Genomic DNA, 27,459 nt, shown 5'->3' with positions numbered 1-27,459 from the left:
GGGGCCTTGGCCCTTCTAGGAAGATGGACATTGGCGGACAGCTTTACTTTATTTATGTTAGATGACCTGGTAAGGGGGGGGCCCTCCTTTACTAGGTCTTCCTTTCTGGGAACCCCTCCACCACCTGGCAGGAGACTTGTGTGATGTCATTCAGGTGAGAACACAGAGACTCGGATTCCTGTGTATTTGGGTAGGTAAGGAAGGAAGGGAGATGGGGAGATGATGTGTTTAATTCTAGACTATTAAATGTAGTTTGCATTCTCTGGGCTTGTATCCAGTGATTTTGAGTTCAAGAATTGATGCAGGCTGGGAGAGCAAGTAGAAGCCGGAATGTGTGTAGCAGACACAGTGAAGCAAAACCGAAGCAAGCCATGTTTAGAGACACTTTATTGACAGGAACAAGGAGTTTACTGAAAAACACCACCAACAGGCATTAGGTTGTTGAAATCTTGAGTGGTCAGGAAGAACATTTCTAGAGTTCGGGGAAAGATGGGCTGTGGAAAATCAAGAAAAAGCCACGCAAAGCTGATAACGTGGTAACAAGTTTCGTCAGGTCCACGGCTGCACGAGTTTGCTGATGGTGTTTGACGCTGCTTCACAAACCTACATGCACTCATCCTTCAGCTCCTCCCTCCCTGTCACACACACTGCCCGTCAGCCGCATCTCTTGCCATGCGGAGAAGAAAAGAATAGTACCAGCTTTGAGGCTTAGCTGGGCTGTGATAGGGGTTAAATCTGATCTACAATTCAGACTTGCTTCAAGTGCTCATCTACTGGGTCCTACCGCAGACTCAAGGAAAGGGAGGGGTAGCTAGACATGAATCATCTACTACGGTGGAGTTCTAGAGATTAGGAAAGGCCTGAGTGATGATTTAAAAAAAAAAAAAACCTAAGAGCACAGGGCACACTCAGGGGCTTTCTTGGTACTCGACACGAAATGCACAATGAATGGATCATGGGCATAATGATGCCCCAGGTACTATACTATCTGGATACATTTGCAGTAACTAGGAGGATTCGCAGGGTTAGGGGTTTTTCATTTACAAAAGGAGGGGCGAAGACAGTGCTTTTTTATTTTTCCATTTCCACTTGGGAAGGGGTGTGTTAGTCGTTCAGTCATGTCTGACTCTGCGACCCCGTGGTCTGTCAAAGGAATTCCCTAGGCAAGAATACTGAAGTGGGTTCTCATTCTGCTCTCCAGGGTATCTTCCCAACCCAGGGATTGAACCGTGGTCTCCTGCATTGTAGGCATATTCTTCACCATCTGAGCTACCAGGGAAGCCCAAGGTCCCCAAGGGAAGGGGAACCAAGATATATTCTGAAACATTATCTAGCTCCTTGCTTCTTCCTGCCAAGATATAGTTCTATGGTCTTTCCTCTCTGATTTTTGTCACATTCTGAGATGGTTGTGTTTTTCTTTTTGATGTAGTAGTTTGGGGGGAAGAAAAGGAGCTATCTCTTCTGTTAACCATTCTTAACTTGATAATATATTTCCAGCCTATTCCTGCTTTGAAAAATTCTGACTAACATTCCTAGTTTGGCCTCTAAGGAGAAACCAGAAACTCAGAGAATCAGAAGTCTGGGTGTGTGCGTGTTTGGAGGGGCGGTGACACTGAAGGATAATGCTTTTAAGTGGACTGAAAATAAAGGCTGATATGGGAACAGACCTTCAAGGTTGTTTCCACGCAGGAGCTGGGGCTGTGAGGCAAGGCTGAGCTGTTGGTATAAGTCACTAGGGCAAGGTGCTTACAGGGCCAACCGAGTTGAGCAGTGAAGTTCACTGGCTGTTAAGGAAAGGGAAAACCAGACCAAGCCTAACTGGCCATGAGTGAACTGTATTAAGGATCAGTCATGGGAAATATCCAGCACCAATACAACAGATGGGGTTCCTAGAGTGATGATAGCCCTTGAGAACATTTCTAAGCCCTTTAATAAGAACAGCATGCCAGGTAAAACTTCCAGAGCAGTGCACATTTATCTGAGTCCTTTGTAGGGATATGTGGTGAAACAGGAAGTGGGTGAGGATTTGAAGTAGGCTGGTGATCACAGTATCTTGTGGATATATAGTCATGATCAAGTCTCCCAGGAAGGAGTTTAATTGCAACTCAGAGGAAATAATGAGGTACAAACCAACGAAAAGGGGAAAAGCAAAATGAGATAGCCTGTGAAAACACGTTTCTAGCATGGCTCAAGAAGCCAAGTGGTAGAGGAGCGCTTGAGTGGGACTAGGGATGAGAGATGTTTAAGATCTCAGGACATGCAGGAGAGGCAAAGATTAGGTGGAAGTAAAGAGATGAAAGGATGCAGCTGTGGTCTCCGTGGAAAGAGGGTTGGGCAGGGAGCTCAGAAGACCTGGATTCTAGTTCTCCAGGTTCATTCATTCTCCAGGTTCTAGTTCATTACCACCTGTATGAACTTATGATTTGGTAAAGCTTGTCAGCCTCAGGCAGCCCATTCCTTCATTTGTTAATGTACTTGCAGTACCCACCTCACAGAGCTAGTTATGGAGGAGAAATAAGATAACTGAAATTAAAATGCTTGGTAAGTCATATAACCTAATAAAGTATTAAAGATGAGAAGAGTTGAGAAATTAGGAGATTACTTATGAGGATAAATAAGAAAAAAAGAGGTACCATTCAACTTCATTAAAATTCACTCAGGGAATACCTGAGTTGGGCTTTTGAAAAGGAAAAAAGGCAAACGTGCAGTCTAGATCACAGGTTAGATGCATGGTCAAAAGGAGCTTCTATGCACGAGCCACATGACTAGGAAAACCTCACAGTAATCCAGGCCTGTTTTCCTCACTATAAAGTAAGGAAAATCTATATTCTGTCTCCTATTTCAGAGGGATCATGTGGGAAATTACCAATGAGAAGGGCCTTGAATTTATGGAACGTGTTTTCTTCAATAAAATCCAACACTCAAATATGTGAACAAGGACTTATTTCAGGTACTCTTCCCTGGGATGGCAGAGATGAGCTGAGTTTCTCAGGTGAGACCCAAGGCCAAGGGAGCAGGATCTTCCCCCCAGAAGTTCCCTCTGATCTGGGGGATATCTTGTTCATCAGATCCCAGTCATTTCATCTTCTCATCCCCCCATAAAGCATCCTTCCCCCTCCCATCACAGAGTGCCGAAGGACATCACACGTAACCAGTCATTCAAAGTGAAATATGAGATATCGACTAAGATTTCTGCAGTGTTCATCTGCTCTCCTAACACCTAGGAAAAAAAAAAAACCACCCTGGACATTATGAATTCCCAGGTTAGCCCCAGTCCTATCACCTCACTCATTTGCCATCATCCGTCTCAGACTAAAAACACATTTCTTAGTTCTATACCATTCCCAGATCCACCGTCCTTCTGGAAGACGTCTCAGATTCACAAATCTTTTCACTAAAGGAATTCTTCAAGTCCACTGCCTTTCTGGCCAGTTTCTAGTTACCTGAATCAGACTTCACCTCAGCCAGGTAATCCACCCATTTCTGTGCTTATGAAAGAGACAAGGCCATGGCCAAATTCAATTTTGAAGTCTTCATAAAATTATCCCATCTTGGGAAGCGTAAAGTGGGCAGTGCCTTGGGCTTATATCTACTTCAGTTTATCATTTAAGGTCTCCTAGAGTTGAGTCTCGGGTGCCTCCTATAAAATGCGTGATAATACTGATCCACAGAAATTTTGAGAAGAACATTGAGATTTCACTCCCAGTGCCCACTACCACCCAGCCATCTCAGTTGGTGTGCTTACCTAGGAAGATACACACATGTTATCCCCCAGGAGGGTCATGAACACACTTGTATGACTTCCCAAGTCTCCTTCAAGAAATCTCACTTCATGACACTCTTGCTTTAACCCAAATCCATCACTCCCGCTTCCTTCCAAGAAGACATCCACTCGCAGCAATGGGAGAGTAAGCCGGCTCTAGCCAGAGGGAGCCGATGCACGTGTCCACCTCCAGCACATGTTCTAAGTTGAATGGAGCACAGAGGAGGGGTCCAGTTGGCATGAGAGCCACTTGCTTGAAAGTGAGGGCAGGCTGAGATTGAGTCATGTAGAAATGTTGGCTCCTCAGTTCTGGCAAAGTCTTGAGGTGTGTAGAGGTCTGGTGGAGTTAGCAAGGCAGAGGTGAAAGTTCAGAGGTGAGTGGATGTATGAAGAATGAACTGAAAGGATGGACGCACGAAGGGAAGTGATGTGGTCCCTAGGGCACCCTCCTGATGCAGTTGATATCACTGGACCTGGGACAGCCAGCCCTTCGGTGTTCCGGCCACCTACCAGTGGTAAAACAGCTCACTGAGGATTGCCAACCCAGTCTATCCCAGCCAAAGACTGACCTAATCCACGACCCTTACATAGGAGGGAGAAGGGGGATTACTTTCTGTCACTGTGTGTAAGGAATTCAAGTTGCCCCCAACACTCAGGCCAAAGCAATTCACCTTTTGAAGGACTTGAACCTTGCACAGAGCTTTATGACTTGGGCATCAACTTTAAGATGGACCCTAAGGATGGGGACTCTATGTAGAGTAGAAATCTAAGGGACCAAATCTCAAGTCACCTTGGTTTGTGCGTAACAAGGCCACCTGTACACCTGCCTCCTTATCTACCTGCCCCTCCTTTCCCTGTACATCACCTCAAGTTGACCCCTTCTATTCCTCCACTGGGACTGCAGAGTTCTCTTTGTTCTCCGATGGGATGGCCAGGTAGTCAGACCTGTTGGAGGAGAGACAGGGAAGAAAATCAGTGCATTTTGTATTCAGAAGAGGAAACAGGAAAAGGGAAGGAGCGAGGGCCTAGGAACAAGGATGCCTCTTGAACAGGAGGTCTCTGCATCTCCTCCTGGCCGTGTTACCCAAGAGAAAAGAAGAATGGCCCTTTCAGCAGACTAGAATCAAGAGTTTTGGTTTTTTTCCTTCCATAAGCAATGCACGAGTCTTCTCATTTATCCACATTGTTCTCAAGACTTAATACTGTTAGATTAAACCAGCCAAACTGGATGGATGGGAAACAAAATGTTTTCATTTTGCTTACTATTGGTGATATTGAGCATCTTTTTCATAAGCATATAAGCAATGTGGGTGTGTACTTCTGTGATATGACGTTCATTTGCTTTCCCAGGTTCTCTTCTGAGATATTTATCTTTTTTCTTGATGGTTTCATGTCCTAAAAATATCTTCTCCCAGTCTGTTGACTGTCTTTACTTATAGTGTAATAAAAGTTATCATTCTTTCCCCTCTCTGATTTGTCTTTTGTATTTTAAGAAATTCTGTTTTCTAAGGTAATAAAGATATTTTCTTATATCCCCATGGGCTCCCCAGGTGGCACTAGTGGTAAAGAACCCACCTGCCAATGCAGAAGGCATAAGAGATGTAAGCTTGATCCTTGGGTGGGGAAGACCACTGGAGGAGGGCTTGGCAACCCACTGCACTTGCCTGGAAAATCCCAGACAGAGGAGTCTGGCAGGCTATAGTCCATGGGGTCACAAAGAGCCAGACATGACTGAAGCAACATAGCATGCATGCACTTGCATTCCCTAATAGAATTTTATAGTTTTACATTTTATCTTGTCTTAAATCCTCTCACAACTTATTTTTGTTTAGTCTGTTTTATTTTCTATGTGGATAAAGAATTGTCCTTATACCATTTACTGGACAGTTCATTCTTCCTTCAGTTTTTAAAAAAAATATTTATTTGTTTATTTATTTAATTTATTTATTTGGCTGCACCATGTCTTATTTGTGGCATGTAGGATCTAGTCCCCTGACTAAGGATAGAACCCAGGCCCCCTGTGTTGGGAGCCTGGCGTCTTAGCCACTGGACTACCAAGGAAGTTCCAGTGGGGTTTTATTATTATTATATAGGCATTAACCTTTTGGGGGCTCTCTGCCTTTTCTGTTTGCCCCCGTTGTATGTCTATGTCAGTCCAGCTCTATAAGTAACCTTTGTATCTGATAGGAAGAGTCCTATCCTTCCCCAAAACTTTCTCTTTGAAATAGGCAAACTATATCCCACGAGCTAATAATGGTTGTTACCTGTTTAAAGGGTTGCACACAAACAAATGAAAGAGCAGTAGGTGAAGAGCCCCTCTGTAGCGTGCAAAGCCTAAAATATTTACCACTGGCCATCCTCTGGCTTAAAGCTAGTTTTAGCCTTTGGGCCTCTGTATGACTTTTAAGATCAGCTTATTGAGGTCCTTGAACAATCCCATGGGTACTGTGATTGGAATTTTACTGCACGTGCAGATTAATCTGGGAGAGAACTGCTTGTTCCTTTCTCTTAGCAACTGATTCTAATCTTACGCTTCGGTTCCTCCTCTTATTGTTTTCATTCTTTCAAACAAACTTATGTTCTGTATTTTACCAGACCCTTCTTGTGTCTGAAGTTCCTGGGATTTAATCCTGCCATTTGTTATTTCTCTTGCTCCTGCTGAATTGTTTCCTGCTGTGTCTTATAGTTTTGGATCAGATTGTAAAATCAGATTCAGCAGTGCTTTATCGGAAGAGCACTATTAAGCCTCAACGGAAAGTGGGTCCCTTCAGGATAGTTTTTCATTTGTTTTTACACAGTTATCACTGTCTGGGGACTAATTTTTTTTATTGACTTTCTCAGCTTACAGGCTCCTGGATCATGCGGGCAGTATAAATTTAAATCCCAAACACTGTGAGAGCAGGTTCGTGGTTATCAATTCTCAAGAATCTTTTATGATTGCACTTGGAGGCAGGCCAAGTAGATATGTTTCCTTGGCTTTTGCTGGGCTGGTGCACTGATTATTTTGTGATCAATACTTTGCACGAGTTGTAACCCTCTGAGGATCCTAGCTCTTCTGGTGACCTCAGTTCCAACTCTGTTTCTTATGCCAGCCCAACTGTGGGCACCTCCTGTCCAAGGGTGGCCACTTCCTGTCCAAGTGTGGGGCTTCCTGTCCAGGTGTGGCCACTTACTATGCTCTAGCACTAAAATCTGATCGCCTAGGTCACCAGGACTGACAGCCTCCCCAGCATATCATTTCTTTCCATCTTTATATCTTGGTCAATTGTAATTTTTTACTTTCCCGAGATGACAGATATCATGAAAAATGGTACTTTATCTTATCAAGCATTTCCAGGTGACAGTAGCCTAGATTTTGATTATCACCTCAGCTATGTACATCTGTGAAGGTTATTTTCCGTCTTTCCTCTCTCCAAATAACAGGCCAACGTGGCCCCTCAGATCCCATCATTTGTTCCATATACTGGAGCCTTGGTGAAAATGGCCAGGGCACCCTCTGAACACTGAAGCAGTAGAGCCCTTCTCTGGATATTCAGTCACTGCCAAGCTCCAGAGGGAAGAACATGTTTAGAGTTCCTTAGCTAATAAAGGGCAGGGCCCAGGTAGCCTGATGAGCTCTGTGGTTTACAGCAAACAGCTGAATGTGATGGGAAGAGCATGGACATTAGACACGCTTCAGTTCAAATTCCAGCCTCTCCTCTCTACCTCATGCTGAGGTGCAGCCTCAGCAAACCACTTAGGCTCTGTGAGCTGCTTCAGCATCTAGAAAATGGTCATAAAATGCAGTTTTATGGGATTGTGGTGCCAACTGATGGCCTTACCTGATGGCTAAGAATGAAAGGCATGAAGTCAAACTTTGCTTTGCTTCTTATAATGGTCTGGGGCAAAGGGTCTCGGGCTCAACTTTCACATCTGTAAAATGGGTATATGCCTGCTGCCTACCTTAAAGGTTGTTGTGAGGGAAAGTGGAGGACTGTGTAAATCGCTCACCACCTTACCCATGAGAGCAAGCGCTCTGAAGGTGCAGGCTATCCCTATTTTGGCATCTTTGGACTTACGCATTTTCTTGGGCCGCCTCTTCAGCCTTCGAGACCTTCCTGTAGCAATATATCATCTCAATGAGCAGCCACAGAGTGAGGAAGACCAGGAGGATGTACATCATGATTTCTGAGACCACAGAGGTGAAGTCCTCTCCAGCTGCAAGGGAGAGAATGAGACTCAGAATGCGCAGTCCAACAAACCCAGAGCCGTCACTGAGCTTTGAGATGTATGAGGCCTATTTTTAGGTGTCTTAAATAAGCAATGGTCTAAAGGAACTTGAGAAGTTATCAAAGAGCTTTAATATCCTCCAGCTCTTGTGTCTGTCAGCTTTCTCACTAACTTTCTTCAGATGTTCTGGAGGGAGACATGGGGGAGAAGGGTGGCTTGGGGAAGAAGTCGTAGAGCAGTGGAAGGAATCCTGGAGCCGGGTGAGATACACCGCACAGCTGAGTCCCCATTTTCCTACTTCTTGCTGTGTGAATAGTCATTTCCTTGATTTAAGACTCAGCTTCTCAATTTGTAAAGTAAGGATAAGAATTCACACCATACATCATCTAATGTATTTAAGAATATCTGTAAGATGTAAGGGTTTCCCTAGTGGCTCAGTGATAAAGAATACACCTGCCAATGCAGGAGACATGGGTTCGATCCCCGGTCCAGGAAGATCCCACATGCCTCGGAGCAACTAAACCCCTGTTGCAGAAGTATTGAGCCTGTGCTCTAGAGCCCGGGAGCTGCAACTACTGAGCCCGTGTGCCACAGCTACTGAAGCCCACGTACCTAAAGCCTGTGCTCCACAGCAAGAAAAGCCACTGCAAAGAGAAGCCTGTGCGCTGCGACTAGAGAGCAGCCCCCGCTCGCCACGACTAGAGAAAAGCCCACAGCAACAAAGACCCAGCACAGCCAAAAATAAGGAAATACATAAAATTTTAAAAAATAACATGTAAAAGTCTGCACAGGTGTGAGGCACATGTCCTAGGTCTACAGACTCTGTCCTCTGAACTTCGGATGGCAGAGCATCATGTCCTGAGACACAGGGTATCAGAAAACAGGGACAAGGCCAGTGCCATCAACCCACCCAGTCTCCTGGGCATGCTCTCTGCAAGTTTGGATTAGAAACAAGGACGGCCCCAGCTCAGCTTCCTTTCAGGTCATCCCAAACCCAAACAGAAATGAGGATTTGAGAATTCTGTGTATTAACCAGGCTGTCCCCAGAGTTCTACTTCTGGAACACAGTTTTTTTTTAATGTTTATTTATTTACATGGCTGTGCTCGGAGAAGGCAATGGCACCCCACTCCACTACTCTTGCCTGGAAAATCCCACTGACAGAGGAGCCTGGTGGGCTGCAGTCCATGGGGTCGCTAGGAGTTGAACACGACTGAGCGACTTCACTTTCACTTTTCACTTTCATGCATTGGAGAAGGAAATGGCAACCCACTCCAGTGTTCTTGCCTGGGGAATCCCAGGGACGGGGGAGCCTGGCGGGCTGCCGTCTCTAGGGTCGCACAGAGTTGGACACGACTGAAGCGACTTAGCAGCAGCAGCAGCAGCAGATGGGTCTTAGTTGCAACACGTGAGCTCTTCAGTCTTCATTACAGCATGTGGGATCTTGTTCCCTGACTAGGGATCAGACCCTGGACCCCCTGCATTGGAAGTATGGAGTCTTAGCCACTGGACCACCACAGAAGTCCTCAGAACACGGATCTGATTCTGCTGTATCCCTGCTGAGAAGTCTTCAGTGTTCTACATCTCTCTCAGGACAGAGATCTGACTCGATTAACGCTCAACGGGCTCTCAAGGCCACTCACTGTGAAGCCTTCCTTGCCTCACTTCCATTCTCTTGGCCAGAAAAACCTCTCTACTCATACACACTGTGGTCTTCTGGAATCTGTGAACATTTCTTCTTCCTCTTCCTAGATTGTATCTCACACCCCACTGCTACCTCTGTGCCAACATTGTCTCCTGTTTTTCAATCTCCCACAGATTCCTCTAGGCTCCACAGAAGCCCCCACCTCTTAAGCCTTCCTCAACTTCTCATGCAGAATTATCACTCATGTCCTTCTCCAGGCACTTTTCCATCCATTATAACACTTCCCAAGTTGTTTTGTGATGTCTTTATCACTCTTCTGTACTGACTGGGTGCTTTTTAAGAATATATTTATTTCTGAATGATCATCCTGTTGTCTAATCCTGGAATACTTGAATTATTCAATAAGTATCTGTTGAATGAAAGAATATAAATAAATATTGATCTTCCATGTTTCCTAACCCAAAAAATGACAATTAAAACATGATCGGGGATTCCCTGGTTGTCCAATGGTTAGGGCTCAGCCTTTTCAATGCCATAGCCTGGCATTCAATCCCTGATCAGGGAACTAAGATCCCGCAATTGTGAGCCACAGCCAAAAAATTATTTTAATTAAAAAATAAATAAAATATGATACATGCCAAATGTCCTGATATGTATTCCTTCCTAGTGGGAAGGAAGGCTGCACTCAGATTTCCCTTTGCTACCTTTTGGCAGCAAATTAAATTCACAGTCCTTGGTTATTCATAGGACCCAAGTCATCCCCAAGGCTTAGCTCATTAAAAGCACAGCATAGCCACAGCCATGACCTTCAGCTCAGAGAAGCAGTCCAAGTGTTACAGGAACACCCAGATTTTCTAACTGGAGCTGGAGGCACAGGAGAATGCCATACATATTAAATGTCCTCTCACGGGCTGGCTACAGCCTGATTTGCAATGTGCTCAACTTAAAGCACACGATCTCTCAATCTCTCTCTCTCTTTCTTGGTTGTGCTGGGTCTTCCTTGCTGCAAATGGGCTTTCTCTAGTTGTGGCAAGCGAGGGCTACTCTTGATGAAAGTGAAAGAGGAGAGTGAAAAAGTTGGCTTAAAACTCAACATTCAGAAAACTAAGATCATGGCATCTGGTCCCATCGCTTCATGGCAAATAGATGGGGAAACAATGGAAGCAGTGAGAGACTTTGTTTTGGGGGTCCCCAAAATCACTACAGATGGTGACTGCAGCCATGAAATTAAAAGATGCTTGCTCCTTGGAAGAAAAGTTATGACCAACCTAGACAGCATATTAAAAACCAGAGACATTACTTTGCCAACAAAGGTCTGTCTAGTCAAAGCTATGGTTTTTCCAGTGGTCATGTATGGATGTGAGAATTGGACTATAAAGAAAGCTGAGCGCTGAAGAATTGATGCTTTTGAACTGTGGTATTGGAGAAGACTCTTGAGAGTCCCTTGGAGTGCAAGATCAAACCAGTCAGTCCTAAAGAAAATCAGTCCTGAATATTCATTGGAAGGACTGATGCTGAAGCTGAAACTCCAACACTCTGGCCACCTGATGCAAAGAACTGACTCATTAGAAAAGACCCTGATGCTGGGAAAGATTGAAGGCGGGAGGAGAAGGGGACAACAGAGGATGAGATGGTTGGATGGCATCACTGACTCGATGGACATGAGTATGAGTAAGCTCTGGGAGTTGGTGATGGACAGGGAAGCCTGGTGTGCTGCAGTCCATGGGGTCTCAAAGAGTCAGACATGACTGAGCGACTGAACTGAACTGAACTGAGGGCTACTCTTCGGTTGCATTGCACAGGCTTCTTGTTGTGGTGGTTTCTCTTGCATAGCATGGGCTCTAGGGTGCACAGGCTCCAAGAGTTGAAGCACTCGGCCTCAGTAGTTGCGGCTCAAGGGTTCTAGAGCGTGGGCTCGGTAGTTGTTGGTGCACAGGCTTAGTTGCTCCTCGGCATACGACATCTTCGCAGTCCAAGGGTGGAACCTGTGTCCCCTGCATTGGCAAGCAGATTCTTCACGACAGGACCACCAGGGAAGTCCCCTATCTCTGTTTAAGTGCAGAAATCAGGGCCTTCCCTGGTGGTCCAGTGGTGAAGAATCTGCCTTCTAAGGCAAAGGACACAGGTTTGGATCCTGGTCAGGAAACTAAGGTCCCACATTTTGTGCGGCCTCTGAGTCTGTGTAAAAAAAAATAATTTTTTTGAATGCAGTAGCCAGCAGTTGTACTGTAGGAAGCTGTCCTTAGTACCTTCATTAGCCTTTAGGGGAAGAAAAAATTTTCTGTCTTAGAGCTGGTCCAGCTTGAGCAGAGAGAAGGGAGAGGGTCTGGGACCACGGGGGTGGAGCAGACATGGGGATGTGTCATGGTGGAGGGGGGGCAGCATGAGAGCAGTGAATATCTGGGGGGGGCTGCCAAGGGGTTGCAGGGGTTGGGGAAGAAAGCAAAGGGGCAGAGAGTGGGATGGTGCTGTGGGGAAAATACGTAGTGGAAATAGAGCAAATAGAGGCAAAGACCTGGACTACAGTCCTGCTTCTGGCGCTAAGGTGCTTCATGTGTGGGCAAGCCCTCCTCTTCAGAGCTCTGTCCCCCAGCCACAGGATGGGGGACCAGAGCTGCACCCTCCAATCACCAGGGGAGTCATTCCAACTCACATACGCCAGACGGCACCCCGACCAGCTGAACTCACACCGCAGGAATGGTGCAGAGCCACTCACACCGAAGGAAAGCCCCCTGGGGGATTTCAATGCTTGTTCTTTGGTTAGAACCCCTAGATTGAAAGAGAGCCAAGCTTCCTTCCAGCCCTAAGAGAGCCTGAGGGGCTCGGTGGCTCTGAAAACAAATTTACTCTCCCTCTGTTCCTACTCAAAGATGGCTCTGGTGCCTGGCAGGCGGACAGGCTCCACTTCGCCACACTTTCCACTGGCTGCACCACTCTGGAGGCAAAACCTTTGAGAGCAGGAGGTAGAGACAGAGGCAGCCTCCAAGCGTCTGGCAGTCACCAGCCGACAGTCCCGATGGTGAACAGCAGAGGGCGCCAGGCTCCCTTCCCCCAGGGAGCACAAGTGTGTAAACAGAAGAGGATCCCTTAGGGAGGTCTCAGCCCAAGCCCTTCCATGCACACAGAAGAGATGGGCTTGCAGAGGGCAAGTGGTTCACCAAGTCTGAGCCAAGTGCCCTGAGCATCCCTGTGCACCATCAGGATTGACCTACCTTCCGTTTTAGTCTAGTCTAAATCATGACTAAATCATGACATGGCTCTCTCTTGCTGTTCACTCTCTTGCGTCATGAACTTTATCACCATAACATGATACGTTTGTGGCCTGGAAGTCAGGATTCCTGGCATCCTTTTATAGGAAGAGCCTGGCTTTAATGTGACCTCTCCCACCTCTCCTGCCTCACAGCTTTTGTCTGTGTTCACCGTCCTGCATCTTGGGGCAGCCAAAGTGCTGAGAACGTGCTGGAAATGGACGGTCTAGGAGAAGCTAGGTACAATGGCATCATCATTTTGCCTGGGTGAGAAAACAGAGAGGGAAATGCATATACCACTTTTCTGACACCTGAAGGAAAATTTGCAAGGGGTGAGTGAGGAGCCATGGTGCCCCAAACACGAGTCTATTAAAAGCAGAACAAAAACAGTTCTAAGTTCACCTTCACAATTCTGGACTTAATCACAACAAACATTTGAGTTCGAATGATGAAAGGACTTCCAAGCCTAACAAGAAACCACCTGGGGGAAATCTGAAAAAATGTAAAGACTAGAGAGCTAAACATCTTTCCCCTTCTCCCAGCTGAGCATGAAGTTATGTAAGGAGAGACGCCATGAACGGAGGAGGGGCTGCTCATATGATTACTGTGGAGGGAGACAGATGACAAAGACTGTCAGACTTTGGTCTGGAGCACTGGTTCTCAAAGCGTGGTCCCCGGCAGCATCAGTACCTCCTGACAATTTATTAGTCACATAAATTCTCAGGCTCTGTGTATGGAATCAGAAAGGTTGGGTTTAAGAAGTCTTGCAGGGAAATCTGAGGCTGGCTGAAGTGTGAGCACCACCAGTTTAGAGGTCCGTATGGATCACAGACAGGAAGGTAGATGACCTCTAGGGAACCGCAGGAGATTTCTCTGAGCCCATGGAATCAGAGATTCAACACAGGCCAGAGAAGACGGAGCTGACTTGGCAGTTTCAGGCTTCGCAAAGGCTGTCCTTTTTCTCTGAAGGTGCAAGGCCACGGACCAGGTAAAGATTCCTGCGTTATCATCCCAAGCCTTTCTGCTTTGAGGAAAGGCACAGAGAGAGGCAAGCTCTCAGGCAGCTTGCCGGAAGCTGGCCACTCCAGGAAGACAAGCCAGCGGTGGCACTTTTAGGTCTCACCACTCCAAATACATGGGAGTTTGCATTCTTCAAGGGGCTCATTTGTGTGGAGACCCACTGTCTTCCCTCCCCTGAGAGAGCCTGGGCCCCAGCCTTACCCTCCTCGGTAACACGGAGGGGGATCAGCCGGGTGGTCTTCACGAAGGGGCGATGTGCCTCGAACTCAAACTCCCGGGAGACGTTGCAGGTGTAGAGGCCGGAGTCGTTCAGGGTGACGTTGAGCACAGTGATGGACACGTCCTGCAAGTCTTTGCTCCCGTTCCACTGCAGGCGCCCCTGGAAGGGGCTCTCCACCTCCTGGTGGCCGTTCCGATACTCGTAGATCTGTACGTGGAGAAACGGTGGGGGAAGGCCATGAGAGAAGACAGGGGAGGGGTGAGGACAGGGCAGAGAAGAGGACTAGATGGTGCATGGACAGGGGGGAGGGGGTGATGTTACCAGCAGCTCCCAAAATGTGGGAGTGGGGTGGAGGCTCAGAGTGGGGCAGGGAAGAGAGCCAAGGCAGGGCGGGCAAAGGCACAGGGGGGTCAGGGCACGTGGACGTGGAAGGATGGGGTAGGCAGGAAAAGGGGGTGGAAAGAAAGAGAACAGAGGAAGATGAGTGTCACATACCAGAGGCTGAGAGAAAGGAAGGACTGGAAGGATATGGAAAAAAAGAACAAGAGAGAAAGCTGTGCCGTGGGGGCCGCCAGCGAGAGATGGAGGCAGAGAGGCAGCTTCATTTGTCATGAAGGATCTGAGAGCTCCAGCCTCCAAATGTGACTCTTAGAGTTGATCACCACTGAGGGGACATGGGCAGTCGTGGCCAGGCCACAAGAAGGGGACCCAGGCTGCTTGAGTGGCCCAGATGAGCAGAGAGATGCCAGTGATGTGCGTGCATCAGCTCTTCCACTCTGGGTGGAGTTAGAGCTGATCTCTATGTTTCTTTTCTCTGACACTTCCACCTTCTGACATACCTATTTTTTCCCCCTCTACAGCTGTGCAGTTCATCTAATCTCTACTGGCCACACATGGCTACTTACATTAAAATTCAAATTACTAGGAATTAAATGTAAAATTCTGTTTTTTCAGTTGCACCAGCCCCGTGTCAAATGTTCAGTGACACCTGTACCTGGTGGCTACTGAGTTGGACAGCATGAATATGGAATGTTTGCATCTTCACAAAAATTTCTATTACCATTACTCTGTATTTCCAGCACAACTGTTAAAGCTTCTTTTCCTCCATCTGAGCCATCTTTTTACTTTGGGCAGGCCTGGAAGCAGAGCAGGTGACTGGCATATAACCAGGCCTGAGGCTTCATGGGGACCTCTCCACCTCGTTAAGATGTCCAGGCTCCTGCAACACTAGGTCCTGGACACTAGCCTTGGTCAAGGTCAGCCCTGAGCTGGGTACTGGGAAGGCTACTGTCCCAGGCCTGGCACCTGATTGGAGCAAAGCCACTTCAGAATGACATGTCCAGCCTAGAATTAGAAATGAGCCCAGCTTTAGGAGAGCTAGAGACAAAAGCAAGCAAAATTCAATTTCATCCTAATGTTGTCTCCATTAGGTCTTTGTGGAGAAAAAACTTGCCTCCAGGAAGATGAGGCAGTACAGTAAAAAGGGCTTTGTATCTGCTCTCAGACAACCTGTTTCATATCTAAGCTCTCTTTACTAACTAAACTTCGATTAGTTGCCCCTTTTGGGTATATGTGTGCATGTGTATTGGGCTTTCTGGGTGGCTCAGCAGTAAGAATCCACCAGCCAATGCAGGAGACACATGAGACGTGGGTTCAATCCCTGGATTGGAAAGATCCCTGGAGGCGGAAATGACAACCCACTCCAGGATTCTTGCCTGGAGAATCCCATGGATGGGGGAGCCTGTCGGGCTACAGTACATAGGATCCCAAAGAGTTGGACTGAGCACGCACATGTGTGTGTGTGCTTGTGTGTGTTCTTAATCAAACACTTATATAGTGTTTCCTATATCAGAACTATTTTAAACATGTTAAAAATTATAGCTCATGGGACTTCCTTGGTGGTTCAGTAGTTAAGACTCAGCGCTTTCACTGCACTAGGCATGATTTTGACCTCTGGTCAGGGAATTAAGGGGCTTCCCTTGTGGCTCAGCTGATAAAGAATCCACCTGCAATGCAGGAGATCTGGGCTCAATCCCTGGGTTGGGAAGATCCCCTGGAGAAGGGAAAAGCTACGCAGTCTAGTAATCTAGCCTGGAGAATTCAATGGACGTATAGTCCATGGGGTTACAGTGTTGGACACAATAGAGCAACTTTCACTTTCAGGGAATTAAGATCCCACATGCCACATGATACAGCCAAAAATGAAATAAATAAAAATTATAGCTCAAGAGTCCTGGTAACAAGTCTATGAAGTAGCTATAGTTTATATCCCCATTTTAGAGATGAGGAAAGTGAGGTACAGAGCAGTTAAGCAATTTGTCCAAGGACACAAGTTAATAAGCTGTGGAGTCAAGAACCAATCCCACGCAGCCTGGCCCCAGAGAGAATGAAAGTGTGAATAACTGTCATCCCCAAGTTGGTACTCAGATTATATAACTACCATTTTGGCACTGGCACCAACCAATCAGACTAACATTGGTCATGGCTGATCCCTCAGTTCCCAGACCACAAGGAGGTCAGAGGTTCCTCGTGGGAAGGATGGTGGTGAAGCCACTAGGGAGGTTTAGCACAAGTAACCACTACAGGATGGCCCAAACACTTTACCCACTGATGTACATGTACTAGTTGACCATCAGCTTTGGTCACCCCGACATTCTTACTTCAGGGGTGAGATGAAGAGACGGTGAGACTTAAATGGGTTAAACCCATGTCATTCCATTTAATAACACAGCGTTATTTTAATTTTTAAAATAAACGTATTGTTTTTGGCTGTGCTGGGTCTTCGTTGCTGCACAGGGGCTTTCTCTAGTTCCATCACGTGGGGGCTTCTCTTCTGTGCGGAGCACAGGCTTCTCACTGCAGTGGCTTCTCTTGTTGTAGAGCACAGGCTCTAGGGCTCGGGGGCTTCAGTAGATGTGGGACACGGGCTGAGTTGCCCCGCAGCATGTGGGGTTTTCCCAGGCCAGGGACTGGCAGGTGGATTCTTAACCACTAGACCACCAGGGAAGTCCTTCAGTTTTTCTCCTAATTTAATCCATCCAGTAGGATGGTGCAGAGATTAAATGAAAACACCTGCCTAGTGGGGTGACTGACGCACAGTGGGCTCTAAATACTATTTATGTCTTCCCCCCCTTATTCTGTTTATAACCAGGAGTGCTCGGAGCTGGCCGGGCGCCCTCCCTTTCGCAGAGGCTGGGCTACACTGAAGCTGTCAGTTATCTGCAGAGGAGCTGTCTCTCTTTGGAGAGAAGGAGCCAGTGTTTGTCAGATCGTCATTCCCCCAGACTGTCGGGAGCCAGGTGCAAAATGGCAGAGGCCAGCAAAGCAAAGACCAGAGTCAGCAGTCAGACATACAAGGAAATCTTTACCGCCCTCGGGCCTGTAGAACCATTCCACCACCGTGGTGGCCTCCACCTCCTCCCTCTTCATGCAGGAGATGCAGCGCAGCTTCATGGGGTTGCCCTGAACCGCCTCGGTCTCCGAGGGCACTTCCACACACACGGGGAAGCAGACGCCGACTAGAGAGAGGCCAGGAGACAGGGAGGGGCCAGGAGGTGTTGGGCAGAGGGAAGGGAGAGCAAGAAGGGAGGGAGGAGAGACAGAGAAGGAAGAACCATGAGACACACGGGAAAATAGCATGCCCGTGTAAGTATCTCCCCAAGTACCCACTCTCCCGACCGGCAGGGATGAGCTGGCGTTGACCGAGAGGCTCACGGGAAACAGTGAGCTGCGAGCAGCACATATCTGACCCTGCCCTCAAAGACTCAGCATCTAGGTGCAAACAGGGTACCTCTGCATCCACCCATTGACTGCATGCACCCCTTCACTGAACCAGCATCCACTGAAATCTACCCTGTGACAGGCCTGATGCTGAGATTCAAAGTTGCACAAAACACTCACCACGCCCCAAAGGCGTTTATAGTCTAGCAGGGAACGCACACTCCTAAGTGTCATGAAACCAGACCGCGGTGACTGACATACTAGTAATGTGCTCTGTTCCCAGAGGAGGGGCAGTTATTCCTGGCTGAGCTGGGGAGAGAGGAAGACAAGGATGGTGAGACTTGAGGCCAGAAAGGGAGATCGGACCCATGTTGTGGGGACCTCTATATGTACTGCACAAGGAGGGGGGCATATGTTTCAAAGCCATGGAGAGATGTAAGCATATCTGTGTTTTATGGGAGATGTAGGTAATTCTGAGGCATAGTGGAGGGCAGAGCAGCAAGGAGGACAATGTGAGCTGACCGTGGGACTGGGGCGATGCTTCATGCAGAAGAGGAGAGACACAGTTAAGAATCGGGAGGGGGAAACTAACACGACATTGTAAAGCAATTACACTCCAATAAAAAAGCAAACAACAACAAAATCTCACACCACACACAAAAATATAGAAAAGAATTACATGAAAAAAGACATGCATAAAATTAGAGGAGAGTAGTAAGAAACATGTTCAAATTTCTTAAAGGGAGAGAATTTTAAAATGTAAGTTATTTCTATATCAAAAAACATACAAAACAAAATAGAAAAATAAATGCAGAGTGGTAGAAATGAAAAACATTGGGAGGGGTGTCAGATCGGAGGGCACCTTGCATGCCACTCGGAGGTCTGGACTTATAGTTCCTGCCCCCTAGAAACTTGTGGCTCATTAAAGAGGGTAAGTACATCAGACTGAAAATTCAGAATGAATCAAAAGTGGGATGTGGCTGCCAACAAAGCAAGTGCAAATGTGGGCTGTGTTAACAGATGTAGCTGTAGAACAGAGAAGGAACAGTTCCTCTGTGCTGCTCAGAACAAATCTGGACTATGAGGATCAGTTCCGGTGTCACAGTGTACAAAAGGAAGTTTGTAGGGGAAGGCAAGATGGAGAGGGTCTGGAGCAAAGTCTGGTAAGAGCAAAGCGGGGTGGCCGGGGCTGCTTAGCTTGGACATTGACACATCTGTCTTCAAATATTTGAAGGAAGAGAAAATAGATTTCTGTGGAAGAGAAAATAGATTCTGACCAGCTCCAAAAGCTACATGAAAGTAAGGCTTGCTCAATTAAAAACATTTTTTTTTTTTGGTGCTGAAGCTGTTAACAAATGCAAAAAATTTTTTCGTAAGAACCTTCTTATACAGAAGGTTCAAAAGTGAGAGGAGCATCTGGGATTCTTATATTAGGACTTCTAACCCCTCCTGAGGCCACCTTCTCATTCATGATAAAAACAGAGCCCCTAAAAATGAAACAATACACACTGTCATTTAAAAACTTGGTCCACTGTGAGTGGCCAGTCTTTCCTTCAGTCTGTCTTAGTTCTTCCTAAAAGTAGAGGAAAGCTGTATTCAGAGCTTAAAATGAGATTGACCAACTAATTAAGAGTGAAAAATGAAATATTGGACTTAGAAGGGAACAAATTAAATTTTTAGACATAGTGTTTAAAAACTAGAGGCACTATGATACAGTTTAGCATATTGAGATAAAATAAATTTCATTGGTTTGGTTTTAAAACTCTGAGCAAGCTGGGACTGCTCTAGTGGGCAGCCTGCAAGAGGCTCCCCTGCTTTTGCATATTTGTTGTTGCTCAGTTGCTCAGTCGTGTCTGACTGCAACCCCATGGACTGCAGCACTCCAGGCTCCCCTGTCCTTCACTATCTCCTGGAATTTGCTTAAATTCATCTCATTTCAAATTCATTTCACACATTTCTGCATATGGCTCATCACTTTAACGGGGGGAGGGTCCTTATCCAGAGAGAACTGATCAGAAACATTTTCAGAATGTGATACATTTGAAGTCTTGAGGATAGGCCTGTTTTCTTCTGTTTTTCTTTTTTTTAAGAAAGCATGGTCTATGCAAAAGTTTGTGAGTGGATAGAGGTGTAGAGACTATGCATTGAAAACCCCATGTAGCAGGGAGTCTTGAGGCACATGTATATTTAATGAGATGTGGTAAAGATGAATTAGTTAGAATTCCTATTAGCAAAATAGGAAAATGTTCCAAGTAATGTACAGTTACACTTATACAGGCAGGAGGAAGATGGCACTGGGCAACTGAAGGCTTGGGTTTGGTGGACTGTTTTTGCTTTTTTGGCTGCACCGAGTGGCTTGTGGGATCTTAGTTCCCCAACCAGAGATGGACCACAGTGAAAGCACCAAGTCCTGACCACTAGACTGCTATGGAAATCCCAGGTTGATAGACGGTTTAATCTCTATGAGACTCAGTTTATTCATCAACAAAATGCTGGAAATAATATCGAATAAATTTGTCATGAAAACTCTATGGGATGATTTCTACAAACATGTTCTGTACAAAGGATCATTAGAGACAGCCTCACTGAGAAGATGACACGGAGCAGGCACCAAATGAAAGAAAGGAGGGAACAAGCTATATGAATTATCTATGTGAAAGTGTACGGAGGAGAAAGCAACTCGAGAGTCCTAGGATGGGAGTGTGCTGGCAGAAGCAAAGAGCACAATAAACCACAGGGAACAGGAACTTCCCTGGGGGCTAGTGATTAAGAATCTGCTTTCCAGTGCCAGGAATACAGGTTCAATCCCTGGTCCGACAACTAACATCCCACATGCCTCAGGTTTGTGCTGCAACTAAGACTGGATACAGCCAAAAATAAATAAGATTTTTTGGGGGTTGTGCTGGGTCTTTGTTGCTGCGTGTGGTCTTTCCCTAGCTGTGGTGAGCAGGGTCTACTCTTCGTTGTGGTGTTTGGGCTTCTCATTGCAGTGGTTTCTCTTCTTGTGAAGCACAGGCTGGGCTCAGTAGTTGTGGTCCATGGGCCTAGTTGCTCTGAGGCACGTGGGATCCTCCCAGACCAGGGATCGAACTTGTGTTACCCGCAATGGGGGCAGGTGGATTCCTATCCACCATACCACCAGGGAAGTCCCAAGATATTTTTAAAAATAATAATAAAGTACAGGGAACAAAGTGAGAATAGAAGGAGACAAGGTAGAAGAAATAAACCAGGACCGGATCATGGCTGCCCTTGTAGACCATGACTAGGACTTTGGCTTCTGCTTTGAATGACACGGGAGCACTGCAGGGTTCTGAGTGGAAGAACGGCGCGACATGATCTGACTGCTCTGTTGAGAATAAACTGAAGAGGTGAGGAAGCACAGGGTGGACGCAAACAGAACACTTAAAAGGCTGGTACATGGATCAGACTGAGAGATGGTTCAGTGATTCTGCTTGGATGAAGATAGCAATAGAGCTGCTGGGCTTGCAAATGTCATGTGCTGGACTAACATCCTTGAATAGGTGTGAGGTGATGTACTCCAGTGAACATGAGGATGAGTTGGCCTTAACTATAAACACAGTTGGTTCATTTAGAGTAAAAGGGGGGAAAGCAGAATATATGTAGTCAGGATGGTCAGCAGGGTATAGAAGCCTCTCTTTGTTATGAGATGCCCCTGAGTAATGCAATCATCAGAGAGTAAGCCCCACTGACCACCTTCTCTTTGCCAAAGTCCAGTCTGAAGTCCTAAGAAAGAACCCTGCTCATGAGGTCAATTAAATTCATGAGGTCCCAGATAAGACATTGAAAAATGGCCACAAAATCCACTCATCCTTATTTGCTTTCCCTTTGCAATATGACTTGCTTCTTGGAAAAGACCCTGATGCTGGAAAAGATTGAGGGCAAGAGGGGAAGAGGGTGACAGAGGATGAGATGGTTGGATGGCATTATTGACTCAATGCACATTCTGGGAGATAGTGAAGGACAAGGAAGTCTGGCGTGCTGCAGTTTATGTGGTTAGAGTTGGACACAACTTACTGACTGAACAACAACTCCTTCCATCCAGAGGTAAAGTCTATTTTTCCATCCTGTGAGTCTCCAGTATACTACTTCCTCTCTTTTCATGAAATCCTCTAGATTCTAGAAAAGACTGTATGTATGGTAGACATTCAACCCACCCTGCTGACTATAAATAAGAAACTCCTGGAATAATCTTGGCCAAATCATTTGACCTTTGGTCTCCTCTTCTGTTTCCATAGTAATAATGTGGAAACATGAGAAGGAAGAATAGATTGGTTATGATTATATTTAACTAAGGAATAGCATTAATCTATCTATATTAAGCAGTGGATAGTAATGTATATGTAACCAACTCCTCTAATCTTTCTCTTCTTTGGTTATCTGGTTATATTGCCCCTCTTGACTTTGCTCTACACTGCTTTCCTTTGTATTAAGAAAATAAAGGCTTTGATTAGAAAGTAAAACTTTCCAGAAAGAGGTAATAAATGACATTATTTGTAGATATGAACACCCTGAAATGACTTGGTCTATCAGATCTAGCCAGTCACTTAGCAAAGCCTTGAGAGAATGGGATGCAAAATGGGTTGCTGGGGGGAAAGAGGAAAACATTCCCCAGCACAACAGACATCTGGGAGAGTAGACCTGGAGAGGAAGAGCTGAGAAGATACTAGGAGGTGATGAGTAAGGCCCTAGGCTTGGGAGAGGAGTGGAAGGGTGGCTCCAAAGAGAAATGAAAGGACAGATGCCCACCTTGCAATCCTGTACAGAGGGCAGCAGGTGTGACCATAAGAGCTACAACAAGCACTAGAAGACCAAACTCACGAGATAAGAGTTCTCTACAAGTCCTTTCTCCTTCCCTGCACTTATTTTCTTATCTCTAAACTGGAAACGACACTACTTTCCCTGACTAACACCACTGGATTGCTATGGGGACCAAATCTTCATTTGAAAACTGCTTTGTAAACTGTGAAGCACTAGGCAAGTGTGGATTTATTATTATTACTACTATTTACTTTAATGAAGGAAATGTGGAATTTTGCCGAATTCATGCAGAAAATAAAAGAATGGAAAAATTCCATTCACATTTGCATCATGTGACCAATCAGTTTGGGAAGGGTGAATGCATCTAAGCTAAGTGTTTTCCAATACTGGAATTACATGCAAATACAATGAGATCGCATTTGTGAAGTGAGGCCTTCTCTCTAACATTTAATGGCAAAGTTTCCTGAACTATCTCTTTCTCTTTTTAGGTGTGTGTGCCTTTTTAAAATTAATTTATTTTTTTTAATTTATTTTTAATTGGGGGGAAATTGCTTTACAATGTTGTTTTGGTTCCTGCCGTACAACAATGCAAATCAGCCATAATTATACATACATGCCCTCCTTCCCTAGCCTCACTCCCTTCCCCCATCCCATCCTTCCAGGTCATCACAGACTGCCAGATTAGGTTCCCTGTGCTACATAGTAACTTCTCACCAGCTATCTATTTTACACATGGCAATGTATATAGGTTGATGCTACTTTCTCCATTAGTCTCACCCTCTCCTTCCCCTACTGTGTCCACAAGTCCTTTCTCTATATCTGAGTCTCCATTCCTTCCCTGAAAATAGGTTCATCAATGCCATTTTTTCTAGATTCCATATATATGCATTAATATACGATATTTGTTTTTCTCTTTCTGACTTATTTCACTCTGTTCAAGATTCAAGGTTCATCCACTTCACTGGAACTGACTCAAATGTGTTCTTTTTATGGCTGAGTAATATTCCACTGTATATATGTACCATATCTCCTTTACCCATTCATCTGTCGATGTACATTTAGGTTGCTTCCATGTCCTAGCTATTGGAAACAGCACTGCTATGAGCACTGGGGTACATCCTTCTTTTTCAAGTACAGTTTTCCCAGGGTATATGCCCACTAGAGGGATTATTGGATCATATGGTAGTTTTATTCCTAGTTTTTTAAGGAATCTCCATACTGTTCTTGGAGAAGGAAATGGCAACCCACTCCAGTATTCTTGCCTGGAAAATCCCATGGACAGAGGAGCCTGGCGGGCTACAGTCCATGGGGTTGCAAAGAGTCAGATACAACTGAGTGACTAACACACACACATACTGTTCTCCATAGTGGCTGTACCAATCTACATTCCCACCAACAGTGCAAGAGGGTTCTCTTTTCTCCATATTCTCTCCAGCATTTGTTGTTTGTAGATTATTTTTTGATGGCCATTCTGACTGGTGTGAGAATGGCCTTATGTAGCTTCTTAACTTGGTGAACCATGTTCAGAAGCTGAGGATGGACAAGGATAGGTGTAACACATATACTTCCTCCGCAGATTTTTTTTTTTTTTTTGGCAGGGGGATTGAGGGGTGGAGAGGAAGATGGGCACTTTGGCATTTTAGCAATATTCTGTAAGTTATTTCCCTACCATTCAACTGTGCAGCTAAAAAGGATGTTAGATATCTGCCCCAACTTCCAGACTTACATATTTCCAAATACACATATATGAGGAACCAAATATTCTCAAGTTATGACATGAAAAGCTAGTGGCAGAGCTAAGACTCTGATCCAGGCTTTGTAAGTCCTAGTCAAAACGTCCTAGACTATAGCATACTCTCCCCTCCACTAGAATCCAGACATTAAAAACTTAAATTAGGGTTTGGGAAGAAAGGCTTTGTAGAATATCACCCAAGTTCCTCTACAACTTCACCTGTCATTGCTTTACTCATGTTCTTTCTTACGCAGCCCGAAGAACCTGTCCTAAGCCTCATGTCCCTAGTCTTCACCTCCCCTGAGGAAATCTCAGCCTTTAGTCTTCAAGACAGGTGAGATCATTGGCAACCTATTATGTCTGCTTCATGTTCAGATCTGGTCTACTCTACTGGGAATGGATGGCGGTGAGTCTGCCCTTGGGACTGGCCTTACTCTCCCTCTTTGTCCTTCACAGCCTGTCTCATCAAGCATTTTGTTCAACAGGAAGCTTGGCTCTGCTTCTGGTCACATGCAAAATCCAGATAACACTGGCAGCCAGAGTTAGTCCTGGAGGCTTAATAAAGAGATAATAAGGTAAAGAGGCAATTCCCATCAGCATATCTGCCACTGCACTAGCAGAATGAGTTCCATGCCAATCATAGAGCATAATCCCACATACCTAGTTTCAGTAAGGTAGGTGGGCATGCTCACATCTAATTATCCTGGCTATTGATTTTTAGCATGGAGGAAGGTAGCTAAGATGATGGCAAGGATATCAACTGGAGAGCACGTATATTTGACCAAGACTGAATGCCCATAACTACACAACTACACACAACTACAGGCACACACATACACACACACACACACACACACACTACTACATCCTCATCAATCCATTCAGATGCCCATGCTAACATGCTCCAACACAAACTAGCACACACATTCAGACGCTGAGGGATATACATCAATACAGTTAAGCATTCTCTCAGTCGAACATCCAGACATTATCATGTAGATTCATTAACTTCTGCCATACACAGCAGGCATCCCACTTCAAGCCCATCTCTAAGACCACTCTGCTCAGCTTTACTGTTCCAAGTATAGGAATCCCTTATTTGGCAAGAGAAGGTCACCTCACTGCTTCATAATAGATAAACAAGAACCTATTTATCTTTGAAGGCAAAAAAATCCAGCTCCCCAAACACCAAAGCACCTTAGTTCCCCATGTTCATGAAAAAGAAAAAAGATGCAATTCCCAGGTGCCTATTCATCTAATATATTACTGCAAATGGCTGAAGCCAATTTTATTAAAATTAAACAGTAGGATCAACAACTAAAGTATTTTCACTCCCAAAATGCACACATCCAGATTTTTTAACGTATAAAAATTAATTTGAAGAACTCATTGAGAAATGAAATGCAACTGCAACCAATATATATATATATATATATATATATATATATATATATATATTAATAATGAACGTGACAGCATTCTCTTTCAGCAACAGGAAAGGGGAAAAAAATACTTTGTAATTAGCAGGAAACGGGAGGAAGGGTGGGAAAACCACCAAGGGAGGTTCGGGAATAAAGCATCAGAGGAATAGGGAGGCCTTTTGACAATCTCAAAATCCTAGCTCTCACGGAATCCTTCTGGATCCCATGTCTGGCAGACATGTACAGAGGGAAGCCAACCAGGGCTCCTTGTTGTCACCAACGATATCAATGTGTTATTATTATTAACATTATTACTGTTATCTGCATCTCGCATGGCAGGATGCTGGTACTTACCCCACAGGCTGAGCAGAAGGGAAGCCAGAGGAAACAATCTGTTGAAGGCAGGCATCTTTTTTTTTTCAGCGGGTGGCTTTCGGGGCTAAACAGAGATTCCCTGGGTCAACAACCGCTCCCTTTCAGAGACTTTCGAGGAAACCCTCTGGGACGAACTGGTCCAAGGAGGCGACTTTCTGACTGAAATAAAGGCCAAGGTGACTGGGGAGGCTCTTCGGGGTTTTGGAGCCAAGCGAGGGTTTCAGCTCCAAGCCACCCTAGCGGGCCGCCCCAGTTCAAAAGAGCGGATCGGCAGCTCGGGGCGCTCTCCCCAGAGCCCGTTGCTGGGATCCGGATCAGCACCACGGACAGCGCCTTCCCCGCCCACCCCGGAACTTCCAGTCTCCTGTTTGCGCGTCGCGGAAAGCTTGGCTCGGAACCGAGCAGCCGGCAGGCTCTAGGCGGCTGGGCTGTCGAAGGGGTCCATGTTAATCCACCTCTCACCTCCTTACGAACAGATACGCTCCAACCAGGATCCACCCAGACCCGGGAGCGCCGGCTTCATCCGCCCTGGCGGCTTCTCCAACTGGGCGTGCCCATATACCCGAAACCAACACGGAGCTGCCGTCTGAGCTACAAAATTCTTTCCACCTCGGTACCGTCCACACCCGCCGAGGCTCCCCGGGGAGATCCGGAGCGGCCAGGAAGAAGGTGGAACCTTCTGTTTGGCCGGCGATCTCAGAGGTGGGGCGGCAGGGAAGGGGGATGGACCCCTTCCCGGGAGCTCGCCCACAAGATCGTGCAAGGGCCCCGACCCTGGGTGGCAGGTGACCAGCTGCCCTTCTCCAAGGCCCCCTAGACCGTGTGTGCTCAGTCAGCCTTGACATGCGCAGGCGGCTCTCCACCCTCACTGCCACCACGGACCCACCCCCTCGTGCAACACTCCCCACCCCCAAACAGGCGTGCCCCTCCCAGGGCAGATCACTGCTGCCGAGCGCGGGGGCGGAGCTCGGAGCTGCGCAAACACCTCAGCCCCCGCGATTTCTCTGCTCGCCGGCTGTCTCCAGGTTTCCCTTTCACATCTCCACATGTCTCCCCAGCAGGGGCACGCCTCCTCCCACCCATTCACACCCGCCAGGCAACCCCACTCCGGCTTCCTGCACAGACGTGCTAGCCTCTAGCTCCGGGAAGAGGAGGGCCAAATCTCTCGCAGGCAATGATCAGTGACGTCATCTGAAATGTACATGGCCCCTGGCTTCTCTCTCGCGACCCCATCCCCTCCTTCTCTCCCGGTGTGTTCTTTGTCTAGCCTTGATCAGTTGGTTCCGGACACACTTAACCCAGTAAAATAATCGCTGCTTAGAAATGGGG

At 46.2% G+C, this 27,459-nt stretch overlaps 1 protein-coding gene across 4 annotated transcripts; it reads right to left on the bottom strand.

The window, feature by feature from the left end:
- Positions 1-369: 369 nt before the first annotated feature.
- SCN3B (sodium voltage-gated channel beta subunit 3) lies at positions 370-27,012 on the bottom strand. 4 transcript variants are annotated; one of them, XM_027563441.1, is made up of 7 exons: positions 26,593-27,011; positions 26,110-26,289; positions 17,458-17,621; positions 14,085-14,310; positions 7,822-7,960; positions 4,629-4,708; positions 370-4,269 (listed from the first exon to the last, which is right to left on the bottom strand). In XM_027563441.1, exons 2-6 carry the CDS (start codon positions 26,162-26,164, stop codon positions 4,645-4,647), a joined length of 648 nt encoding a protein of 215 aa, XP_027419242.1. In that variant the 5' UTR covers positions 26,165-26,289; positions 26,593-27,011; the 3' UTR covers positions 370-4,269; positions 4,629-4,644. The 4 variants fall into 4 exon arrangements, with proteins under 4 accessions (XP_027419242.1, XP_027419243.1, XP_027419239.1 ...); XM_027563442.1 differs by having other exon boundaries at positions 370-4,100; positions 26,110-27,012; XM_027563438.1 differs by having other exon boundaries at positions 26,110-27,011.
- Positions 27,013-27,459: the final 447 nt, after the last annotated feature.

This window comes from Bos indicus x Bos taurus, chromosome 15 (genome assembly GCF_003369695.1).
Source record: "Bos indicus x Bos taurus breed Angus x Brahman F1 hybrid chromosome 15, Bos_hybrid_MaternalHap_v2.0, whole genome shotgun sequence".
Lineage (NCBI taxonomy): Eukaryota > Metazoa > Chordata > Mammalia > Artiodactyla > Bovidae > Bos > Bos indicus x Bos taurus.
The sequence above is the reverse complement of the archived record's forward strand: the minus strand, read 5'-3'. Positions and strand labels throughout refer to the sequence as shown.

Coding starts and splice junctions, on each gene's coding strand:
- SCN3B (XM_027563442.1), bottom strand. CDS start 26,164: ATGCCTGCCTTCAACAGATTGTTTCCTCTGGCTTCCCTTCTGCTCAGC. Junction 17,622..26,109: donor CCTTCTGCTCAGCCTGTGGG/GTAAGTACCAGC, acceptor GCCTCTCTCTAG/TCGGCGTCTGCTTCCCCGTG. Junction 14,311..17,457: donor AGGGCGGTAAAGATTTCCTT/GTATGTCTGACT, acceptor CTCCACGTACAG/ATCTACGAGTATCGGAACGG.